Genomic DNA, 17,560 nt, shown 5'->3' on the forward strand with positions numbered 1-17,560 from the left:
TCTTAAGATTTTCTGAGTGATCCTAGTCCCTGTAGATCAGGTAAGTAAAATTTCTCCTCGTAATGTAGACTGGCATGTCGGTGCACTATCAAAGGAGTGCTACGTGATTGGGAGGCACGTCTAGATGAGAGATTTAAACCAAGGCCCCATATACCCATTCAGCAAGACGGAAGTATTTGAAGAGACGCTCCCTTGGTGTCCGGTTCACCTTTTATGCCTCAACTAATGCTGCCGAAACAGATTAATTTGTCATTTTCCTTGCTGCTGTTTATGAAATTCTGCAGTGTGTAAATTGGCTGTTGCATTTGATTACATCAAAATGATTGAACTTTACTTCATGTCAATTAAATTATTTTAGATTTGGGTTGGCCTGAAGATACAAAATGCTCCTTATAAATACATAAGTGCTTTTAGGTTTGGGGTAATGGGGAAGGTAAAATCATTACAATTCTCACATGATTTCTATCCAATATGTCCTGGAATATGAGTGTGAGAATATCTAGGAAAGATGAAAGTGGGAACAACAATATTCTCTCTGTCAGATTGACTATACTGTCTAGTTACTAGCACTGCTGACTCGCGGCACCGAGGACCCGGGGTTTGATCCCAGCCCCGAGTCACTGTCCATGGGGAGTTTGGAAATTCTCCCCCTGTCTGCGTGGGTCTCACCCTCACAACCCAAAGATATGCAGAGTCGGTGGATTGGCCATGTTAAATTGCCCCTTAATTGGAAAAAAAGAATTGGGTACTCTAAATTTATATTAAAAAAGACTATACTGTCTAGTTACAACAGTTCCACCATATTTTAAGTCGCTGGCAATAAATCCAGATGCTTGCACTATTGTGTTCTGTTATTGGTGTATCCTTATCTAACTTCTAGTTCAGGGAACTGGGGAAAAATAATGTTTGCAGTACAAACTGATATTTTTTCTTGACTTAACATTGTGTTCGGAGCAGAACTCCAAAAATGTGAGCAATGTTCTTGGCTTAACAATGTATTCTGGAGAAGGAGCTACCAGTGGCTGTCGGCTGCATTTGGGTTGAGTAGGACTTTGGGGAAAATGTGGTCCATGGTTGTCACTTTTTCATTTTCTCCCAATCAATCATGCTGCTTATCAACATCCTGCTCCTTTCAAATCACCCCCGCCCTTTCACCATGCCACGACCTTCTCCTTACCCTTTAGGTTAAATGTTCAACCCCTCTCTATACCTTTTTTCCCTTTCTCTGATATCATTCCCATCACCTTTACCCCGTCTTGATTACCAATTGCCATTTGCTTTCTTTCCTCATCCAACATTACCTAAATTAGGTTAAAGCCCAGGTTAAAAGCCACTCATCCTCCACCTGTTTCCTTCCTCCTGCCCGTCTTCCCCAGTTGCTTTTGATGCCTCTTTTTTTTTTTTTGCGATCCTTGGGCTTTGATTGCTTTCAAAGTTCAATTTGCAAAAACATTACACTGAGGAATGACTTTTCCCTCTATCTTTACTTGGTAAGTGTTAGTAATTTGGATTTCTGTCTCATGGACCTAAGGAATTGGCAGTTACCTCTACCAAATGTCATTAAACATGTATGTGATCAGTTGATTTCCGAATTCACTTGCTTTGGAAAAATGCATAGGGAGTAACAAAGTCGGTTTCATCCCTTTTTTCCTACCCACTCTCTCCTAGCATATAGCAGTTTCCATGGAGCATAAAACAGATGTAGAAGCCATTACCTTTCTCTTTGTTCTCTCATGCAAACATATGCTGCCACACACTCAGATGAACATGGGCATTTTCCTTAAAAAAAAAAGTCAAAATTTGGTCTCTTAATCACAGTGGACATACTGAGCCCGCACAGTCAAATTTAGCAAGAGTCATGGCTCTGGGCAAATTTTTCAAAGTTCAACCCAGACTTATGAAAGTTAAGGCCTTCAAGCATAAGACAACTCTGAATAAATTATCATTCTGTGAAGTTAGTTTGAACAGTTATTTTTGGCATTAGAAATGACTTCTGAGGGAAGAAAAATTTAAGTGAGAGTACATCAAATTAAGATTATTTCTTTCGTGCTGTGAAATTTAAAAAAAAAAATATATATATTTATTAAAGTTTTTTTAACAAAATTTTTTTCCACTTACAAACAATAACCCCCTCCCCCCCCCCCCCGTAACAAAATAACACAAAATCACACTGAACAAGATATATACATGGCAAAATGGTATATTTACATAGCTTTATACACTGGCTCTCTCCCGCACGTGCCAGCTTCCCCCACCCTTCATGCTATCTCCTGCTCATCCATCCCCCCAAGCAATCCCCCATTCTCTCACCACCCCCCCCTTCCCAAGACGTCCCCCCCCCAGGGTTGCTGCTGCTGACCGACCTTCTAACGCTCCGCGAGATAGTCTAGGAACGGTTGCCACCGCCTGTAGAACCCCTGCGCAGACCCTCTCAAGGCAAACTTAATCCTCTCCAGCTTTATGAACCCAGCCATGTCGTTTATCCAGGCCTCCACGCTAGGGGGCTTCGCCTCCTTTCACATTAGCAAGATCCTTCGCCGGGCTACTAGGGACGCAAAGGCCAGAATGCCGGCCTCTTTCACCTCCTGCACTCCCGGCTCGTCCACTACTCCAAATATTGCTAGCCCCCAGCTTGGCTTGACCCGGATTTTCACCACCTGAGATATTGCTCCCGCCACTCCTCTCCAGAACCCCTCCAGTGCCGGGCATGGCCAAAACATATGGACATGGTTCGCCGGGCTCCCTGAGCACCTTTCACATCTGTCCTCTACCCCAAAGAACCTACTCAACCTCGCTCCTGTCACGTGCGCTCTGTGAACCACTTTAAATTGTGAACCACCTTAAATTGTATCAGGCTGAGCCTGGCACACGAGGAGGAGGAATTAGCCCTACCCAGGGCATCAGCCCACAGACCTTCCTCGATCTCCTCCCCCAGCTCCTCCTCCCATTTACCCTTCAACTCTTCTACCAGCACTACCCCCTCTTCTTTCATCTCTTGGTGTATTGCCGACACTTTGCCCTCCCCGACCCATACACCCGAGATCACCCTGTCTTGAATTTCTTGTGCCGGGAGCAACGGGAATTCCCTGACCTGTCGCCTTGCAAAAGCCCTCACCTGCATATATCTAAAAGCATTTCCCGGGGGTAACTCAAACTTCTCCAGTGCCCGTAGGCTCGCAAATGTCCCGTCAATGAATAGGTCCCCCAACCTTCTAATCCCCGCCCGATGCCAGCCCTGGAACCCCACCCCTGTCCATCTTCCCCGGGACAAACCGGTGGTTACCCCTGATCGGGGACCACACCGAGGCTCCCTCTGCACCCCTGTGCTGTCTCCACTGGCCCCAGATCCTTAACGTTGCCGCCACCACCGGGCTCGTGGTATACTTTGACGGCGAGAACGGCAGCCGTGCCGTCACCAACGCCCCCAAGCTCGTCCCTTTACAGGACGCCATCTCCATCCTCTTCCATGCCGCCCCCTCGCCCTCCATAACCCACTTGCGGATCATCGCCACATTTGCTGCCCAGTAGTAGCTCCCTAGGTTTGGCAGCGCCAACCCTCCTCGGTCCCTACTGTGTTCCAGGAACCCCCTCCTTACCCTCAGGGTCTTATTCGCCCACACAAACCCCATAATACTTCTACCTACTCTCTTAAAAAAGCCCTTGGTGATCACGATAGGAAGGCACTGAAACACAAACAGAAACCTCGGAAGGACCACCATTTTGACCGACTGCACTCTACCCGCCAGCGAGAGCGGTAACATGTCCCATCTTTTGAAGTCCTCCTCCATTTGGTCCACCAACCTCGTCCGATTCAGTTTATGTAGGGCCCCCCAACTCCTGGCTATCCGGATCCCCAGATACCGAAAACTCCCCGCCGCCCTCCTCAGCGGTAGGTCCCCTATCCCTCTTTCTTGGTCCCCTGCCTGTAATACAAAGAGCTCACTCTTCCCTACATTGAGCTTATAGCCTGAAAACTCCCCAAACTCCCTTAGAGTCTGCATGACCTTCACCATCCCCTCCATTGGGTCCGCCACGTACAGCAACAGGTCATCCGCGTATAGCGACACCCGATGCTCTTCTCCCCCTCGGACCACCCCCCTCCATTTATTAGACTCCCTCAATGACATGGCCAAGGGTTCGATCGCCAATGCAAACAGGGGGGGACAGGGGGCACCCCTGCCTCGTTCCTCGGTACAGCCGAAAGTACTCCGACCTCCGCCGGTTCGTCACTACACTCGCCACCGGGGCTCTGTAAAGGAGCTTAACCCCGCTGATAAACCCTCCCCCGAACCCAAACCTACGCAGCACCTCCCAGAGGTACTCCCACTCTACTCGGTCAAAGACCTTTTCCACGTCCATAGCTGCCACTATCTCCGCCTCTCCCTCCTCCGATGGCATCATTATCACGTTTAAGAGCCACCGCACATTATTGTTTAATTGCCTGCCCTTTACGAATCCCGTCTGGTCCTCATGGATCACCCCCGGGACACAGTCCTCAATCCTCGTGGCCAGCACTTTTGCCAATAACTTAGCATCCACATTGAGGAGCGAAATCGACCTGTACGATCCACATTGCAGTGGGTCCTTGTCCCGCTTTAGAATCAAGGAAATTGTCACTTCCGACATTGTCGGGGGCAGGGTCCCTTCCTCTCTTGACTCGTTAAAGGTCCTCACTAGTAGTGGGGCCAACAGGTCTACATACTTTCTGTAGAACTCCACCGGGAACCTGTCCGGCCCCGGGGCCTTCCCCGCCTGCGTACTCCCCAAACCCTTGCTCAGCTCCTCCAACCCGATTGGTGCCCCCAAACCAGCCACCTCTTGCTCCTCCACCCTCGGGAACCTCAGTTGGTCTAGGAATCGTCTCATCCCCTCTTCCCCCACTGGGGGCTGGGATCTGTACAGCTCTTCATAGAAGGCCTTGAATACCTTGTTTATTTTCGTTACACTCTGAACCGTGGCTCCCCTTCCATCTTTGATTTCCCCCTATTTCCCTTGCTGCCGTCCTCTTACGGAGCTGGTGTGCCAGCATCCGACTAGCCTTTTCCCCGTACTCGTAGGTCGCCCCCTGCGCCTTCCTCCACTGTGCCTCCGCCTTCTCCGTGGTCAACAGGTCAAACCCCATCTGGAGTCCCACACATAACATGAGAATTTGCTTTGAATTTGGGCTGGAGAGCTTATTTATTACATTTGTTGCTTAATGGATTAAAAACTGGAAGCAATAAAAGTGAAGTAATAATCTTTGATTTACTGTACATAGTTTTAGCTGCCCTTTGCCCTTTTAAATTTGCACAGTGGGTAGGTGGAGGTTTTTAATCACTGTTCTCACTGATTTGCAATCTAGTTTTGATATCCTGAATGATTTTTCTAATTTACTAAAAAAAAAATTGTAATTTGAGCTAAAATTGTGCATTGCAAGCAATAAGTATAATTTTAGGTTAAATTACCTTATCCATAATTGATTTTTGTTTCCATTTAGGGTGAACACGTGTGCACATTCACCTATGCATCTCAAGGAGGAACCAATGAGGTTAGTAGTGAATAAGTGAAACTGATATTATGCTTAAATGTGTGGTTAAATTTATTAATGCATATGTTTGGAGTGGAGCCACTCAAAATATTTAAAGACGGTACAGTCATACAATACCATTGAGCAGTGCAAGCAGATAACCTAAAGTACTGTGTTATGTAGAAAAGTGGATCTCAATAAATGTGAACACAGCTCGTTAAACATTTAAGCACCAATTACATCATTCTTATAATTGGAAAGCAGGATTGCAGTCTTGCATGACCACCTGCTCGCGGTGGTATGCTGAATTGGCCACAACTATGCTACTCAATGTTGTCAGTATGATGTAAAGGTTATGTACAACATCCAAAATGTAGTACAGATGTCTAATCCCTTTCTCTCCTTCAAGTGATGCTTATGAAATGGGAAGATTTGCCTCAAGAGTTTCCAGTTACTGCAATAAAGTGCAAATTCCCCACATTGCTCAACAATATATTCTGTTTTTGAGGAACAAAATCGCAAATCTGAGAGCAGTTATACCTAAAACTACCATAAACAGCAATTTATACACTTCGCTATAAATCTGGCAGCGTTTGTCCCATTTATTTGTGCGTTAGGCAGAATTTCCTGATTTAAAGATTGCTATTAGGTTACTATTTTAGTGGACTTTGCTCATTCTTTGAATCCTTTATCCTTCACAATTTCACTATTTGTTCTGTATAAAGCAGTGATAACAATTGTTTTACTTATACAAACACTCTCTTCAATGTTTCTACTTCAAAAGTACTGTACCGTAGAGAAGTGAGATTTTACTGGTGCTTTGGGGATTGCATACTACTCTTTCATCATAATGTAGGTTTATCTATTCCCTTACAGATATTGCTTGTGAATTTGAAACATTATCTTTTTTTCCACTAATTCATCTTTTTTCCCATTTATTTTCCCCTGAAACCTGAAAGCAAGCACATTATCCATGACCAAATTAGGAACATAGGGCAGGCGTAAGCTATTTGTCCCCTTGCACTGATCTTCTATTCAACTTGATCCTTTTTTAAATCCATTCATGAGTTGTGGGCATCACTGACTAGGCCAGCATTTATTGTCCATTCTTAATTGCCTTGTGAAGGTGTTAGTGAGCTGTGTTCTGAAACTGCTGCAGTCCATGTGATGTAAGTATACCTACCGTGCTAGGGAGGGAATTTCACAATTTTGACCCAGTGACAGTGAAGGAATGACTATATATTTCCAAGTGATTGGCTGAAAGGGGTACTTAAAGGTGTGGTATTCCTATGTGCCCTTCTAGATGGTTGTGGGTTTGGAAGGTGCTGCCTAAGGAGCTTTGGTGAGTTCCTGCAGCGCACTTCTAGATGGAATATGCTGCTGCCACTGTGCATTGGTGGTGGAGGGAATTAATGTTTGTTGATGGGGTGCCATTCAAGTAGCTGATTTGTCCTGGATAGTGTCAAGCTTCTTGAGTGCTTTTCAAGCTGCACTCATCAACTAAGCGGAGACTATGCTGTCACATTCTTCTGCCTTGTAGATGGTGGACAGGCTTTGGGGAGTCAGGAGGTGGGCTATTCTTCAGAATTGTATATGGCTAGTCCAGTTCAGATTCTGATCAATGGTAAGCCACCAGGATGTTAATAGTGGGGGATTCAGTGATTGCAACCTGCACAGCAATAACCTGCTCACTGACGCTCAGTTTGGGTTCTGCCAGGGTCATTCAGCTCTTCATCTCATTACAGTCTAGGGTCCAAACATGGACAAAAGAGCTGAACACCAGAGGTGAGGTGAGAGTGACTGCCCTTAACATCAAGGCTTAAGTGGCTAGTGGCTTAGTATGCAAGCCATTTGGCTTAAGTGGGTCGGTGCAGACTCAATGGGCCGAATGATGACCTTCTGCACTATTGTTGCTCTTATTAGCCTTAGTTTTATTAGCTCTAATTCTGTCACCTTTGCTCACGAGTCGCCAGGTATCTTTCTGATACCGCCACGTGGTTCAAGTTCAAGTTATGATTAATAATGCAGCACACCGCTTAGAATTAAATCAACGGTCATTTATTATATGCAGCAATTAATACTTATACAATAATGCTACTTCTAGACTAATACCTACAACTAACAGGCTAATACTTAACTTTAGGAATGGCCCACCAGGTCAGGGAAACAAATGTTTTTTCCGAATTGGTCCTGAGCCCGTGGGATTCAAAGGCTGATAAAGGTCGATGGTTAGGAGTGTCTATCGGGTAGCGATCGCTGGAGTCAAACTTACTGTTTCTTTGTCGAAGGTTCTTGCGAAGGTTGCGAGCAGGAAGAGAAGGGTCGATCTGAACTTGGCCCCTATTTTTATAGTTCCTAGGGGCTTCCCGCCTCTCGGGGCGGACCTTGACCCTGGTTCCAAGTGATTGGACTTGGTCCCAATCACTCGGTTCAATATGCTCCAATAATGGGTCATTCCTTGATCGGGGGGTGGTTGCCCACCTTTCTTTGTGTTAGCCTTTCTTGGTGCCGAGAGGTCTGGAGTAGCTTTACAAATGTTAATGTATAGCAATTGTTCCCGGGGATGGCTGTTTACTAAGCAGATGGCTGGATTGTTGTGATGTTAATGGCTGCATGATTTGATCTGCCTGGCTTCCTCCAGAGGCGAATACACTGTTTTACCTGCAGCCGTCCGTTTGAGACCTGTTGGCTGATTTTCCCATCAGCCTCTGCCGTTCGCCATTTTGGATCGGGATTTGACCAATTTAATCGGGAAGCAGCCATTTTACGTGGCTACACTATATGTTCTATGTAAGGCAGCATTTGGTAAGGGCTGCATCAAGGAGCCTGAGCAAAACTGGAGTCAATGGGAATCGGAGGAGGTTGGTGTCATACCGAGCACAAAGGAAGATGGTTGTAGTTGTTGGAGGTCAGGCATCTCCGTACTGGAACATCGTTGTAAGAGCTCCTCGGGAGTGTGAGTGTGTCCTCGGCCCAACCATCTCCACTTGCTTCATCAATAACCTTTCTTCCATCATAAAGTCAGAAGTGGGGCTATTTGCTGGTGATGGCATGTTCAGCACCATACATGACGACTCTGATACTGAAGCATTCCATGTCCAGGCTAATGTCCTGACATTCTCCAGGCTTGTGCTGACAAGTGGCAAACAGCATTTGCGCCACACAAGTGGTAGGCAATGACCATCTCTAACAAGAGCAAATCTGGCCATCACCCCATGATCATCAAGGCTGAATCCCCCAGTATCTCAATCCTGGGAGTTGCCATTGACCAGAAACTGAACTGAATTATCCACTTAGCCTCCAGAGCAGGCCAGAGGCTAGGAATCCTGTGTCACTTAACACCTCCTGACTCCCCAAAGGCTGTCCACTATCTACAAGGCGTAAGTCATGTATGAGATGGAATACTCTCCACTTGCCTGGGTGAGACAGTTCCAACAACGCTCAAGCTCAACACCATTCCGGTGTTACGGGCGAGGCGTTTTCAGAACCCCAAAATGTATCATGGAGTTCAACCAACCTCTCCCTTTAATGGATTTGTTGCTTTTCCTAGCACACGGCTTTTTCCCTAGGTGTGGGATTACAATTATGGACACGTGGGTTTTTAAACACAAAACACTGTTTATTCCATGAACTCAACTTAACATCTTAAATAAACATTGGATCTCTTAACACCCCTTACTTCAAAGATAACTCAGAAAATATTGCAACAGTAAATAATTCCTTAAAATGTTCCTTCAAACTTCCAAGAGACTTAACACCTTTAAACAAAATCACATCAGGTTAAAGGCTTTACTTTAAATCACCCAAATGCTCCAGAGATAGTCTTTCATGGCAGAGATCCAGCTCACTGCAAAACACAGACACACACGAGCTGCTTTTCAAACAAAACCTGCAAAACTAAACTGCAAAATGGCTGACCTGACCTCCGCTCCACCCACTCTCTGACATCACTGTTTTCTTTTTTTTAAAAATAATTTTTATTAAGGTTTTCATAAAATATCAATAACAAAATGAAAAAGGAACCCAACAGGGTTAAGTACAAAACAGTCACCACCTCAGACCCCCCCAGTGTATATAACAAAAACAAAAATAAAGTAAACTCCCCCCCCCCCCCCCCCCCCCCCCCCCCCCCACCCTCCCGAGTTGCTGCTGCCATTGGCCAATGTCTACCGTTCTGCCAGGAAGTCTAAGAACTTCTGCCACCGCCTAAAGAACCCTTGTACCGACCCTCTCAAGGCGAATTTCACCCTCTCCAACTTAATAAACCCCGCCATATCGTTGATCCAGGATTCCACGCTTGGGGGCCTCGCATCCTTCCACTGCAGAAGAATCCTCTGGCGGGCTACCAGGGACGCAAAGGCCAGAATACCGGCCTCTTTCGCCTCCTGCACTCCTGGCTCCTCTGCCACCCCAAATATTGCGAGCCCCCAGCCCGGCTTGACCCTGGAACCTACCACCCTCGGCACCGTCCTCGCTACACCCCTCCAAAATTCCTCCAGCGCTGGGCATGCCCAGAACATATGGCCGTGATTCGCTGGGCTCCCCAAGCACCTAACACACCTGTCCTCTCCCCCAAAGGACCGGCTCATCCTTGTCCCGGTCATGTGTGCCCTGTGCAGCACCTTAAACTGTATGAGTCTGAGCCTCGCGCACGATGAGGAAGAGTTCACCCTCCCTAGGGCATCTGCCCACGTCCCTTCCTCGATCTCCTCCTCCCACTTACCTTTCAGCTCCACCACCGAGGCCGCCTCCTCCTCCTCCTGCATCACCTGGTAAGTTTCCGAGATCTTCCCCACTCCCACCAACCCCCCCGAGAGCACCCTGTCCTGTACTGTGTGTGGCAGCAGCCGCGGGAATTCCACCACCTGCCGCCTGGCAAATGCCCTTACCTGTAAGTACCTGAAGGTGTTCCCTGGGGGGGGAGCCCGTACTTCTCCTCCAGCTCACCCAGGCTCGCGAACTTCCCGTCCACAAACAGGTCCCCCAACCTTCGTATCCCTGCCCTGTGCCACCCCGAAAACCCTCCATCTGTTCTCCCTGGGACGAACCGGTGGTTCCTCCGTATTGGGGTCCACACCGAGGCCCCAACGTCTCCCCTGTGCCGCCTCCACTGCCCCCAGATTTTGAGGGCAGCCGCCGCCACCGGGCTCGTGGTGTACCTCCTTGGAGGGAACGGCAGCTGCGCCGTTGCCAGCGCCCCCAGACTCGTACCCACGCAAGATGCTGTCTCCAGCCTCTTCCATGCAGTCCCCTTTCCCTCCATCACCCACTTGCGCACCATCGTCGCATTGGCGGCCCAGTAGTACCCACAGAGGCTGGGCAGCGCCAGTCCCCCACCTATCCCTACTCCACTCCAGGAACACCCTTCTCACCCTCTGAGTCCCTCGCGCCCACACAAACCTCATTATACTCCTGTTGACCTGCCTAAAAAGGGCCTTCGGGATAAACACAGGGAGGCACTGGAACAGCAACAAAAACCTTGGGAGCACCGACATTTTGACTGACTGCACCCTACCCGCCAAGGACCGCGGCAACGCGTCACACCTCTTGAACTCCTCCTCCATTTGCTCCACCAGCCTTGTGAAATGAAGCCTATGCAGGGTCCCCCAGCTCCTGGCCACCTGGACCCCCAAATACCTGAAGCTCCTCTCCGCCCTTTTTAATGGGAGCTCGCCAATCCCCCTCTCCTGGTCCCCTGGGTGAACCACGAACAGCTCGCTCTTCCCCATGTTGAGCTTAGACCACGAGAAATCCCCGAATTCCCTGAGGATCCTCATTACCTCTGGCATTCCCCTCACCGGGTCCGCCACATATAGCAGCAAGTCGTCCGCATAGAGCGACACCCTATGCTCCTCCCCACCCGCACCAACCTCCTCCAGTTCCTTGACTCCCTCAGCGCCATAGCCAGGGGTTCAATCGCCAGTGCGAAGAGCAGGGGGGACAGGGGACACCCCTGCCTTGTCCATCGGTGCAACCGAAAGTACTCAGACCTCCTCCTGTTCGTGGCCACACTTGCCATTGGGACCTCATAAAACTGCCTAACCCATCTGACAAACCCCTCCCCAAACCCAAACCTCTTCAGCACCTCCCACAGGTACCCCCACTCTACCCTATCGAAGGCTTTCTCAGCATCCATCGCCACCACTATCTCCGCCTCCCCCTCCCTCGCCGGCATCATGATAATGTTCAGAAGCCTCCGCACATTCGCGTTCAACTGCCTCCCCTTCACGAACTCTGTCTGGTCTTCGTGGATGACCTGGGGCACACAATCCTCAATCCTCGTGGCTAAGACCTTCGCCAGCACCTTGGCATCTACGTTTAGCAGCGAAATCGGCCTGTAAGACCCACACTGCAGGGGATCCTTGTCCCGCTTCAGTATCAAGGAGATCAGTGCCTGGGACATCGTCGGGGGCAAGCCCCCCCCCACCCCCCCCCCCGCCTCATTGAAGGTCCTAACTAGCAACGGGCCCAGCAGCCCCCCCCCCCCCTGCCTCATTGAAGGTCCTAACTAGCAACGGGCCCAGCAGGCCCATATATTTTTTATAGAATTTGACCGGGAAACTGTCCGGCCCCGGTGCCTTCCCCGCCTGCATGCTCCCTATCCCTTTGGTCAGCTCCTCCAGCCCAATCAGGGCCCCCAATCTCGCCACCAGTTCCTCCTCCACCTTCGGAATCCTCAGTTGGTCCAGAAAGCGGCCCATCCCTCCCTCCTCCAGTGGGGGCTCGGACCGATACAGTTCCTCATTGATGCCAACCCCACTCCGCACCACACCCCCTCCCCTGTCCTTAACTCCCCCGATCTCCCTAGCTGCGTCCCGCTTCCAAAGCTGTTGCGCCAGCATCCGGCTTGCCTTTTCCCCATACTCGTAAATCGCCCCCTGGGCCTTCCTCCACTGCACCTCCGCCTTCCTGGTGGTCACCAGGTCGAATTCGGCCTGGAGGCTGCGCCTCTTCCTCAACAGTCCTTCCTCGGACACCTCTGCATACCTCCTGTCTACCCTCACCATCTCCCCCACCAGCCTCTCCCTCTCCCTCTGCTCCCTCCTTTCCTTCTGGGCCCTAATGGAGATCAGCTCTCCCCTAACCACCGCCTTCAGCGCCTCCCATACCATCCCCACTCGGACCTCCCCGTTATCGTTGACCTCCAGGTATCTCTCGATGCTTCCTCGGACCCGCTCACTCACCACCTCGTCCGCCAATTCCCCACCTCCAAGCGCCACAACGGGTGCTGGTCCCTCTCCTCCCCCAGCTCGAAGTCCACGCAATGCGGGGCGTGATCCGAAATGACTATCGCCGAGTACTCCGTATCCTTTACTCTCGCTATCAGCGCCCTGCTCAAAATAAAAAAGTCGATCCAGGAATAAGCCTTATGGACATGTGAGAAGAATGAAAATTCCCTAGCCCCCGGCCTTGCAAATCTCCAAGGGTCCACCCCTCCCATCTGGTCCATAAACCCCCTCAGCACTTTAGCCGCTGCCGCTTCCTAGACCTGGAGCGATCCAGTGCCGGATTCAACAACGTGTTAAAGTCTCCCCCCATTATCAGGCCCCCCACTTCCAAGTCTGGGATCCAACCCAACATGCGCCGCGTAAAACCTGCATCGTCCCAGTTCGGGGCATACACATTGACCAGTACCACCCTCTCTCCCTGCAGCTTACCACTTATCATTACATACCTACTGCCATTGTCTGCCACAATGCTTGACACCTCGAATGACACCTTCTTTCCCACCAACATCGCCACCCCTCGGTTTTTGGCATCCAGCCCCGAATGAAACACCTGACCTACCCACCCTTTCCTCAATCTTACCTAGTCTGCCACCTTCAGGTGTGTCTCCTGGAGCATAACCACATCCGCCTTCAGGTGCGCGAACACGTGGGCCCGCTTGACCGGCCCGTTCAGTCCCCTTACATTCCAGGTTATCAGCCAGATCAGGGGGCTACCCGCCCCCGCTCCCCCGCCGACTAGCCATAACCCCTCCTCGGCCAGCCACGCGCCTGCACCCCACGCCCAGCCCGTTGCCCACGGCGGCAGACCCCTGTCTCGACCCCCCCCCCCAACTCGCTCCAGCTCCCCCTTGACCTAGCAGCAGCAACTCGACACCCCCCCCCCCCCCCCCCCCCCCCCGCCCCCCCCGGCTAGGACCCATCCTAGCTGCTTTATTCTCCTCCCCGCCCCCCATTGCACTTCCGCAAGTCAGCTGACTCCTGCTGACCCCGGCCACTCCCGCCTCCCCTTAGTCTCTTCCCATTGTGTGGCACACCCTCCTCCTCCATTCCTCATCCGCAGGCTCTCCCCCTCCCCCTTCCATCCCAAGCACGGGAAACAGCCCTCGCTTCCCCGCCCCCTCCAGTCTTCAGCGCGGGGGAAAACCCGCACTTTCCACCTACCCGGCCCCGCCACCTCTGACGCAGCTCCTTTTACAGGCCCAGTCCCCTCACCCCCGACTCTGACCTCCCCCTCCTCCGTGGGGCTCCATCTCACTGCCGGCCATCCACCCCTGTTCCATTTGCTTACCCCCATCCAAGAGCCCCCCCGACTAACCCAACCCAACCCAAACTGTGCCCAACCCTCCCTAACCACCCTCACCGAACCGGAAAGGAATGAGAAAAACAAAAGCAAAGGACCCCCCCTCAGAAAGTAACATATCAACCGCAATCCCCAAACGCCCATTCCGACCCTCAATCTGTGTCCAACTTCTCGGCCTGAACAAAGGTCCACGCCTCCTCCGGAGACTCAAAATAATGGTGTCGGTCCTTGTAGGTGACCCACAGTCACGCTGGTTGCAACATGCCAAACTTCACCCCCTTCCTGTGCAGCACCGCCTTCGCTTGATTGTACCCGGCTCTCCTCTTCGCCACCTCCTCACTCCAGTCCTGGTATATTCGAACCTCTGCGTTCTCCCACCTGCTGCTCCTCTCCTTCTTGGCCCACCTGAGCACGCACTCCCGATCAGCGAACCGATGAAACCGCACCAGCACCGCCCGCGGAGGCTCGTTAGCTTTGGGCCTCCTCGCCAGCACTCTATGTGCTCCTTCCAGCTCCAGGGGTCCCTGAAAGGACCCCGCTCCCATCAGCGAGTTCAACATGGTGACCACATAGGCCCCCACGTCCGGCCCCTCCAGCCCCTCCGGGAGGCCCAGAATCCGCAAATTCTTCCGCCTCGACCGATTCTCCATCTCCTCGAACCACTCCTGCCATTTCTTGTGGAGCGCCTCGTGCGCCTCCACTTTTACTGCCAGGCCTAAGATCTCGTCCTCGTTGTTGGAGATCTTTTGCCGGGCCTCGTGGATCGTCACCCCCTGGGCCGTCTGTGTCTCCAGCAGCTTATCGATAGAAGCCTTCATCGGCTCAAGCAGGTCTGCTTTAATCTCCCTGAAGCAGGTCTGGATAACCTCCTGTTGCTCCTGCGCCCACTGCATCCACTCTGCCTGGTCTCCGCCCGCCGCCATTTTGTTCTTCTTCCCTCGCACCTTCTTCGGGTCCACCACCACTTTTGTAGTCGCCCCGCTCCTGGTAAAAGCCATATACTGTCGTGGAACTATTGTACTCCCCTTCCCACTGCGGGAAACGTCGAAAAAGTGCCGTTGGGGGCCCTGAAAAGAGCCCAAAAGTCAGTTTTTTGCGGGAGCTGCCGAATGTGCGACTTAGCTCCGCATAGCCGCAACCGGAAGTCTCCAGCACTGTTTTCTTAAAGGTACATTGCTTAAACATCCATGTCTTAAAGGTACTCTCACATGAACCGGACAAAACAACCCACTTGATTGGCATCCCATCCATAAACACGCACTCCCTCAACCACAGATGCACAGTAGCAGCAGTGTGTACTTCAGGATCTTACCAAAGCTTCTCAACAGCACCTTCCAAATCCATGACCGCTATCGTGTGGAAGGATGGGGTAGTAGGTACATGTGAACATCACCACATGGAAGTTCCCCTCAAGTCACTCATCATCCTGACTTGGAAATATATCGCCGTTCCTTCACTTCAGTGTGTCAAAATCCTGGAACTCCATCCCGAACAGCACAGTGGGTCTACCTACACCACATGGACTGCAGCGGTTCAAAATGGCAGCTGACTACCACCTTCTCGAGCATAATTAGGGATGGACAATAAATGCTGGCCTAGCCATCGGTGCACACATCCCACAAATTAATTTTTAAGAGCTGTCCAGAGCCCTTGCACTAGGTAGGCAACAGTCTTCTGGACTGTTCTCTTGGTTGCAGAAAACTGTGTCTATTCACGTGACTACACTGTCCTTACTACCATTACAGTCCTATTAACTATCCCACTGCTTAAATGGCTTCCTGTGCTACTGTACCATGATCCGTTCTCTCATCCAGCCTGCGAACCTGCTTTAGGCTGCAAGAACTTTGAACCTGACGGACAGTTGCAGAGGCTTCTCTACATCTATCCTCATGATCCTCTTACCTGCCCCCCACCTCGCCTCTCACCATGGATCCAATCAGACAATCCTATTCTAAGGGGTGTTACCACCTCCTGGGACAAAGTGTTCCGATAACTTTTCCCGTCCCTGATGCATCACAGAGTCTGCAGCTCAACTTGAATGAGCAGAAGTTTCTGCAGCCGCAGATACTCACTGCAAACATGTTTAACTTGGATCTCGCAAGTGTTACTGAGTTCCCACATTCTGAAGCTGCCACACATCACATGACCTGCCATTTCTGTAGCATTGAATTAATTAAATAATTGTTTTTATTGATTAATGTCTCCAGCCCTGTATCTGCTTATATTCTTATTATTTCAATATGTCTTCTACTCGCCCTGATTGGAATTCCCCAGTTAAAGTAAATAGGAAATATTCAACAGTCAAAAATAAGTTTGACCACTATTTGTAAACCTTCTACTACTATTAAAATCTTGTAATTAGTAAAGTTAACTGAGTTTTGAAAGCCAAATGAGAAAAATATTTGCCAATACTTGCATCGACTCTCACAAACTTATACAGATGTGCCATAGAGAGCATCCTGTCCGGCTGCATCACAGCTTGGTGTGGCAACTGCTCAGCCCAAGATCGCAAGAAACTGCAGTGTGTGGTGAACTCAGCCCAATGCATCACACAAGCTTGCCACCCACACATTGATTCTGTCTACACCTCCTGCTGCCTCAGGAAGGCAGACAGCATTATCAGAGACCCCTCCCACCCAGGCTTTGCCTTCTTCCAGACCCTACCATCAGGCAGAAGATACAGAAGTCGGAGGACCCGCACATCCAGACATAGGAATAGCTTCTTCCCCACAGCTACTAGACTCCTCAACAACTCTCCCTCGGACTGATCTGTTCCTTGCAACAACACTATTCACGACGTCCTATGCTGCTCTTGCTCATGTATTTGCTTTGTTTGGCCCTTGTTCCGCACTGATCACGGTTTGTCGATGTACAAAGAACAAAGAACAAAGAAATGTACAGCACAGGAACAGGCCCTTCGGCCCTCCAAGCCCGTGCCGACCATACTGCCCGACTAAACTACAATCTTCTACACTTCCTGGGTCCGTATCCTTCTATTCCCATCCTATTCATATATTTGTCAAGATGCCCCTTAAATGTCCCTATCGTCCCTGCCTCCACTACCTCCTCCGGTAGTGAGTTCCAGGCACCCACTACCCTCTGCGTAAAAAACTTGCCTCGTACATCTACTCTAAACTTTGCCCCTCTCACCTTAAACCTATGCCCCCTAGTAATTGACCCCTCTACCCTGGGGAAAAGCCTCTGACTATCCACTCTGTCTATGCCCCTCATAATTTTGTATACCTCTATCAGGTCGCCCCTCAACCTCCTTCGTTCCAGTGAGAACAAACCGAGTTTATTCAACCGCTCCTCATAGCTTATGCCCTCCATACCAGGCAACATTCTGGTAAATCTCTTCTGCACCCTCTCTAAAGCCTCCACATCCCTCTGGTAGTGTGGCGACCAGAATTGAACACTATACTCCAAGTGTGGCCTAACTAAGGTTCTATACAGCTGCAACATGACTTGCCAATTCTTATACTCAATGCCCCGGCCAATGAAGGCAAGCATGCCGTATGCCTTCTT

The 17,560-nt window shown here is 50.2% G+C and overlaps 1 protein-coding gene across 1 annotated transcript in view; it reads left to right on the top strand.

Annotated features, from left to right (window-relative positions):
- mydgf (myeloid-derived growth factor) overlaps positions 1 to 17,560 on the top strand; it is a 100,531-nt gene that overhangs the window by 26,508 nt on the left and 56,463 nt on the right. Inside the window, exon 2 of the mRNA XM_072482720.1 lies at positions 5,477 to 5,527. Within this exon, the coding sequence (XP_072338821.1) occupies positions 5,477 to 5,527 (51 nt within the window). The remainder of the gene's footprint in view (positions 1 to 5,476; positions 5,528 to 17,560) is intronic.

This window comes from Scyliorhinus torazame, chromosome 18, assembly GCF_047496885.1.
Source record: "Scyliorhinus torazame isolate Kashiwa2021f chromosome 18, sScyTor2.1, whole genome shotgun sequence".
Classification (NCBI taxonomy): domain Eukaryota; kingdom Metazoa; phylum Chordata; class Chondrichthyes; order Carcharhiniformes; family Scyliorhinidae; genus Scyliorhinus; species Scyliorhinus torazame.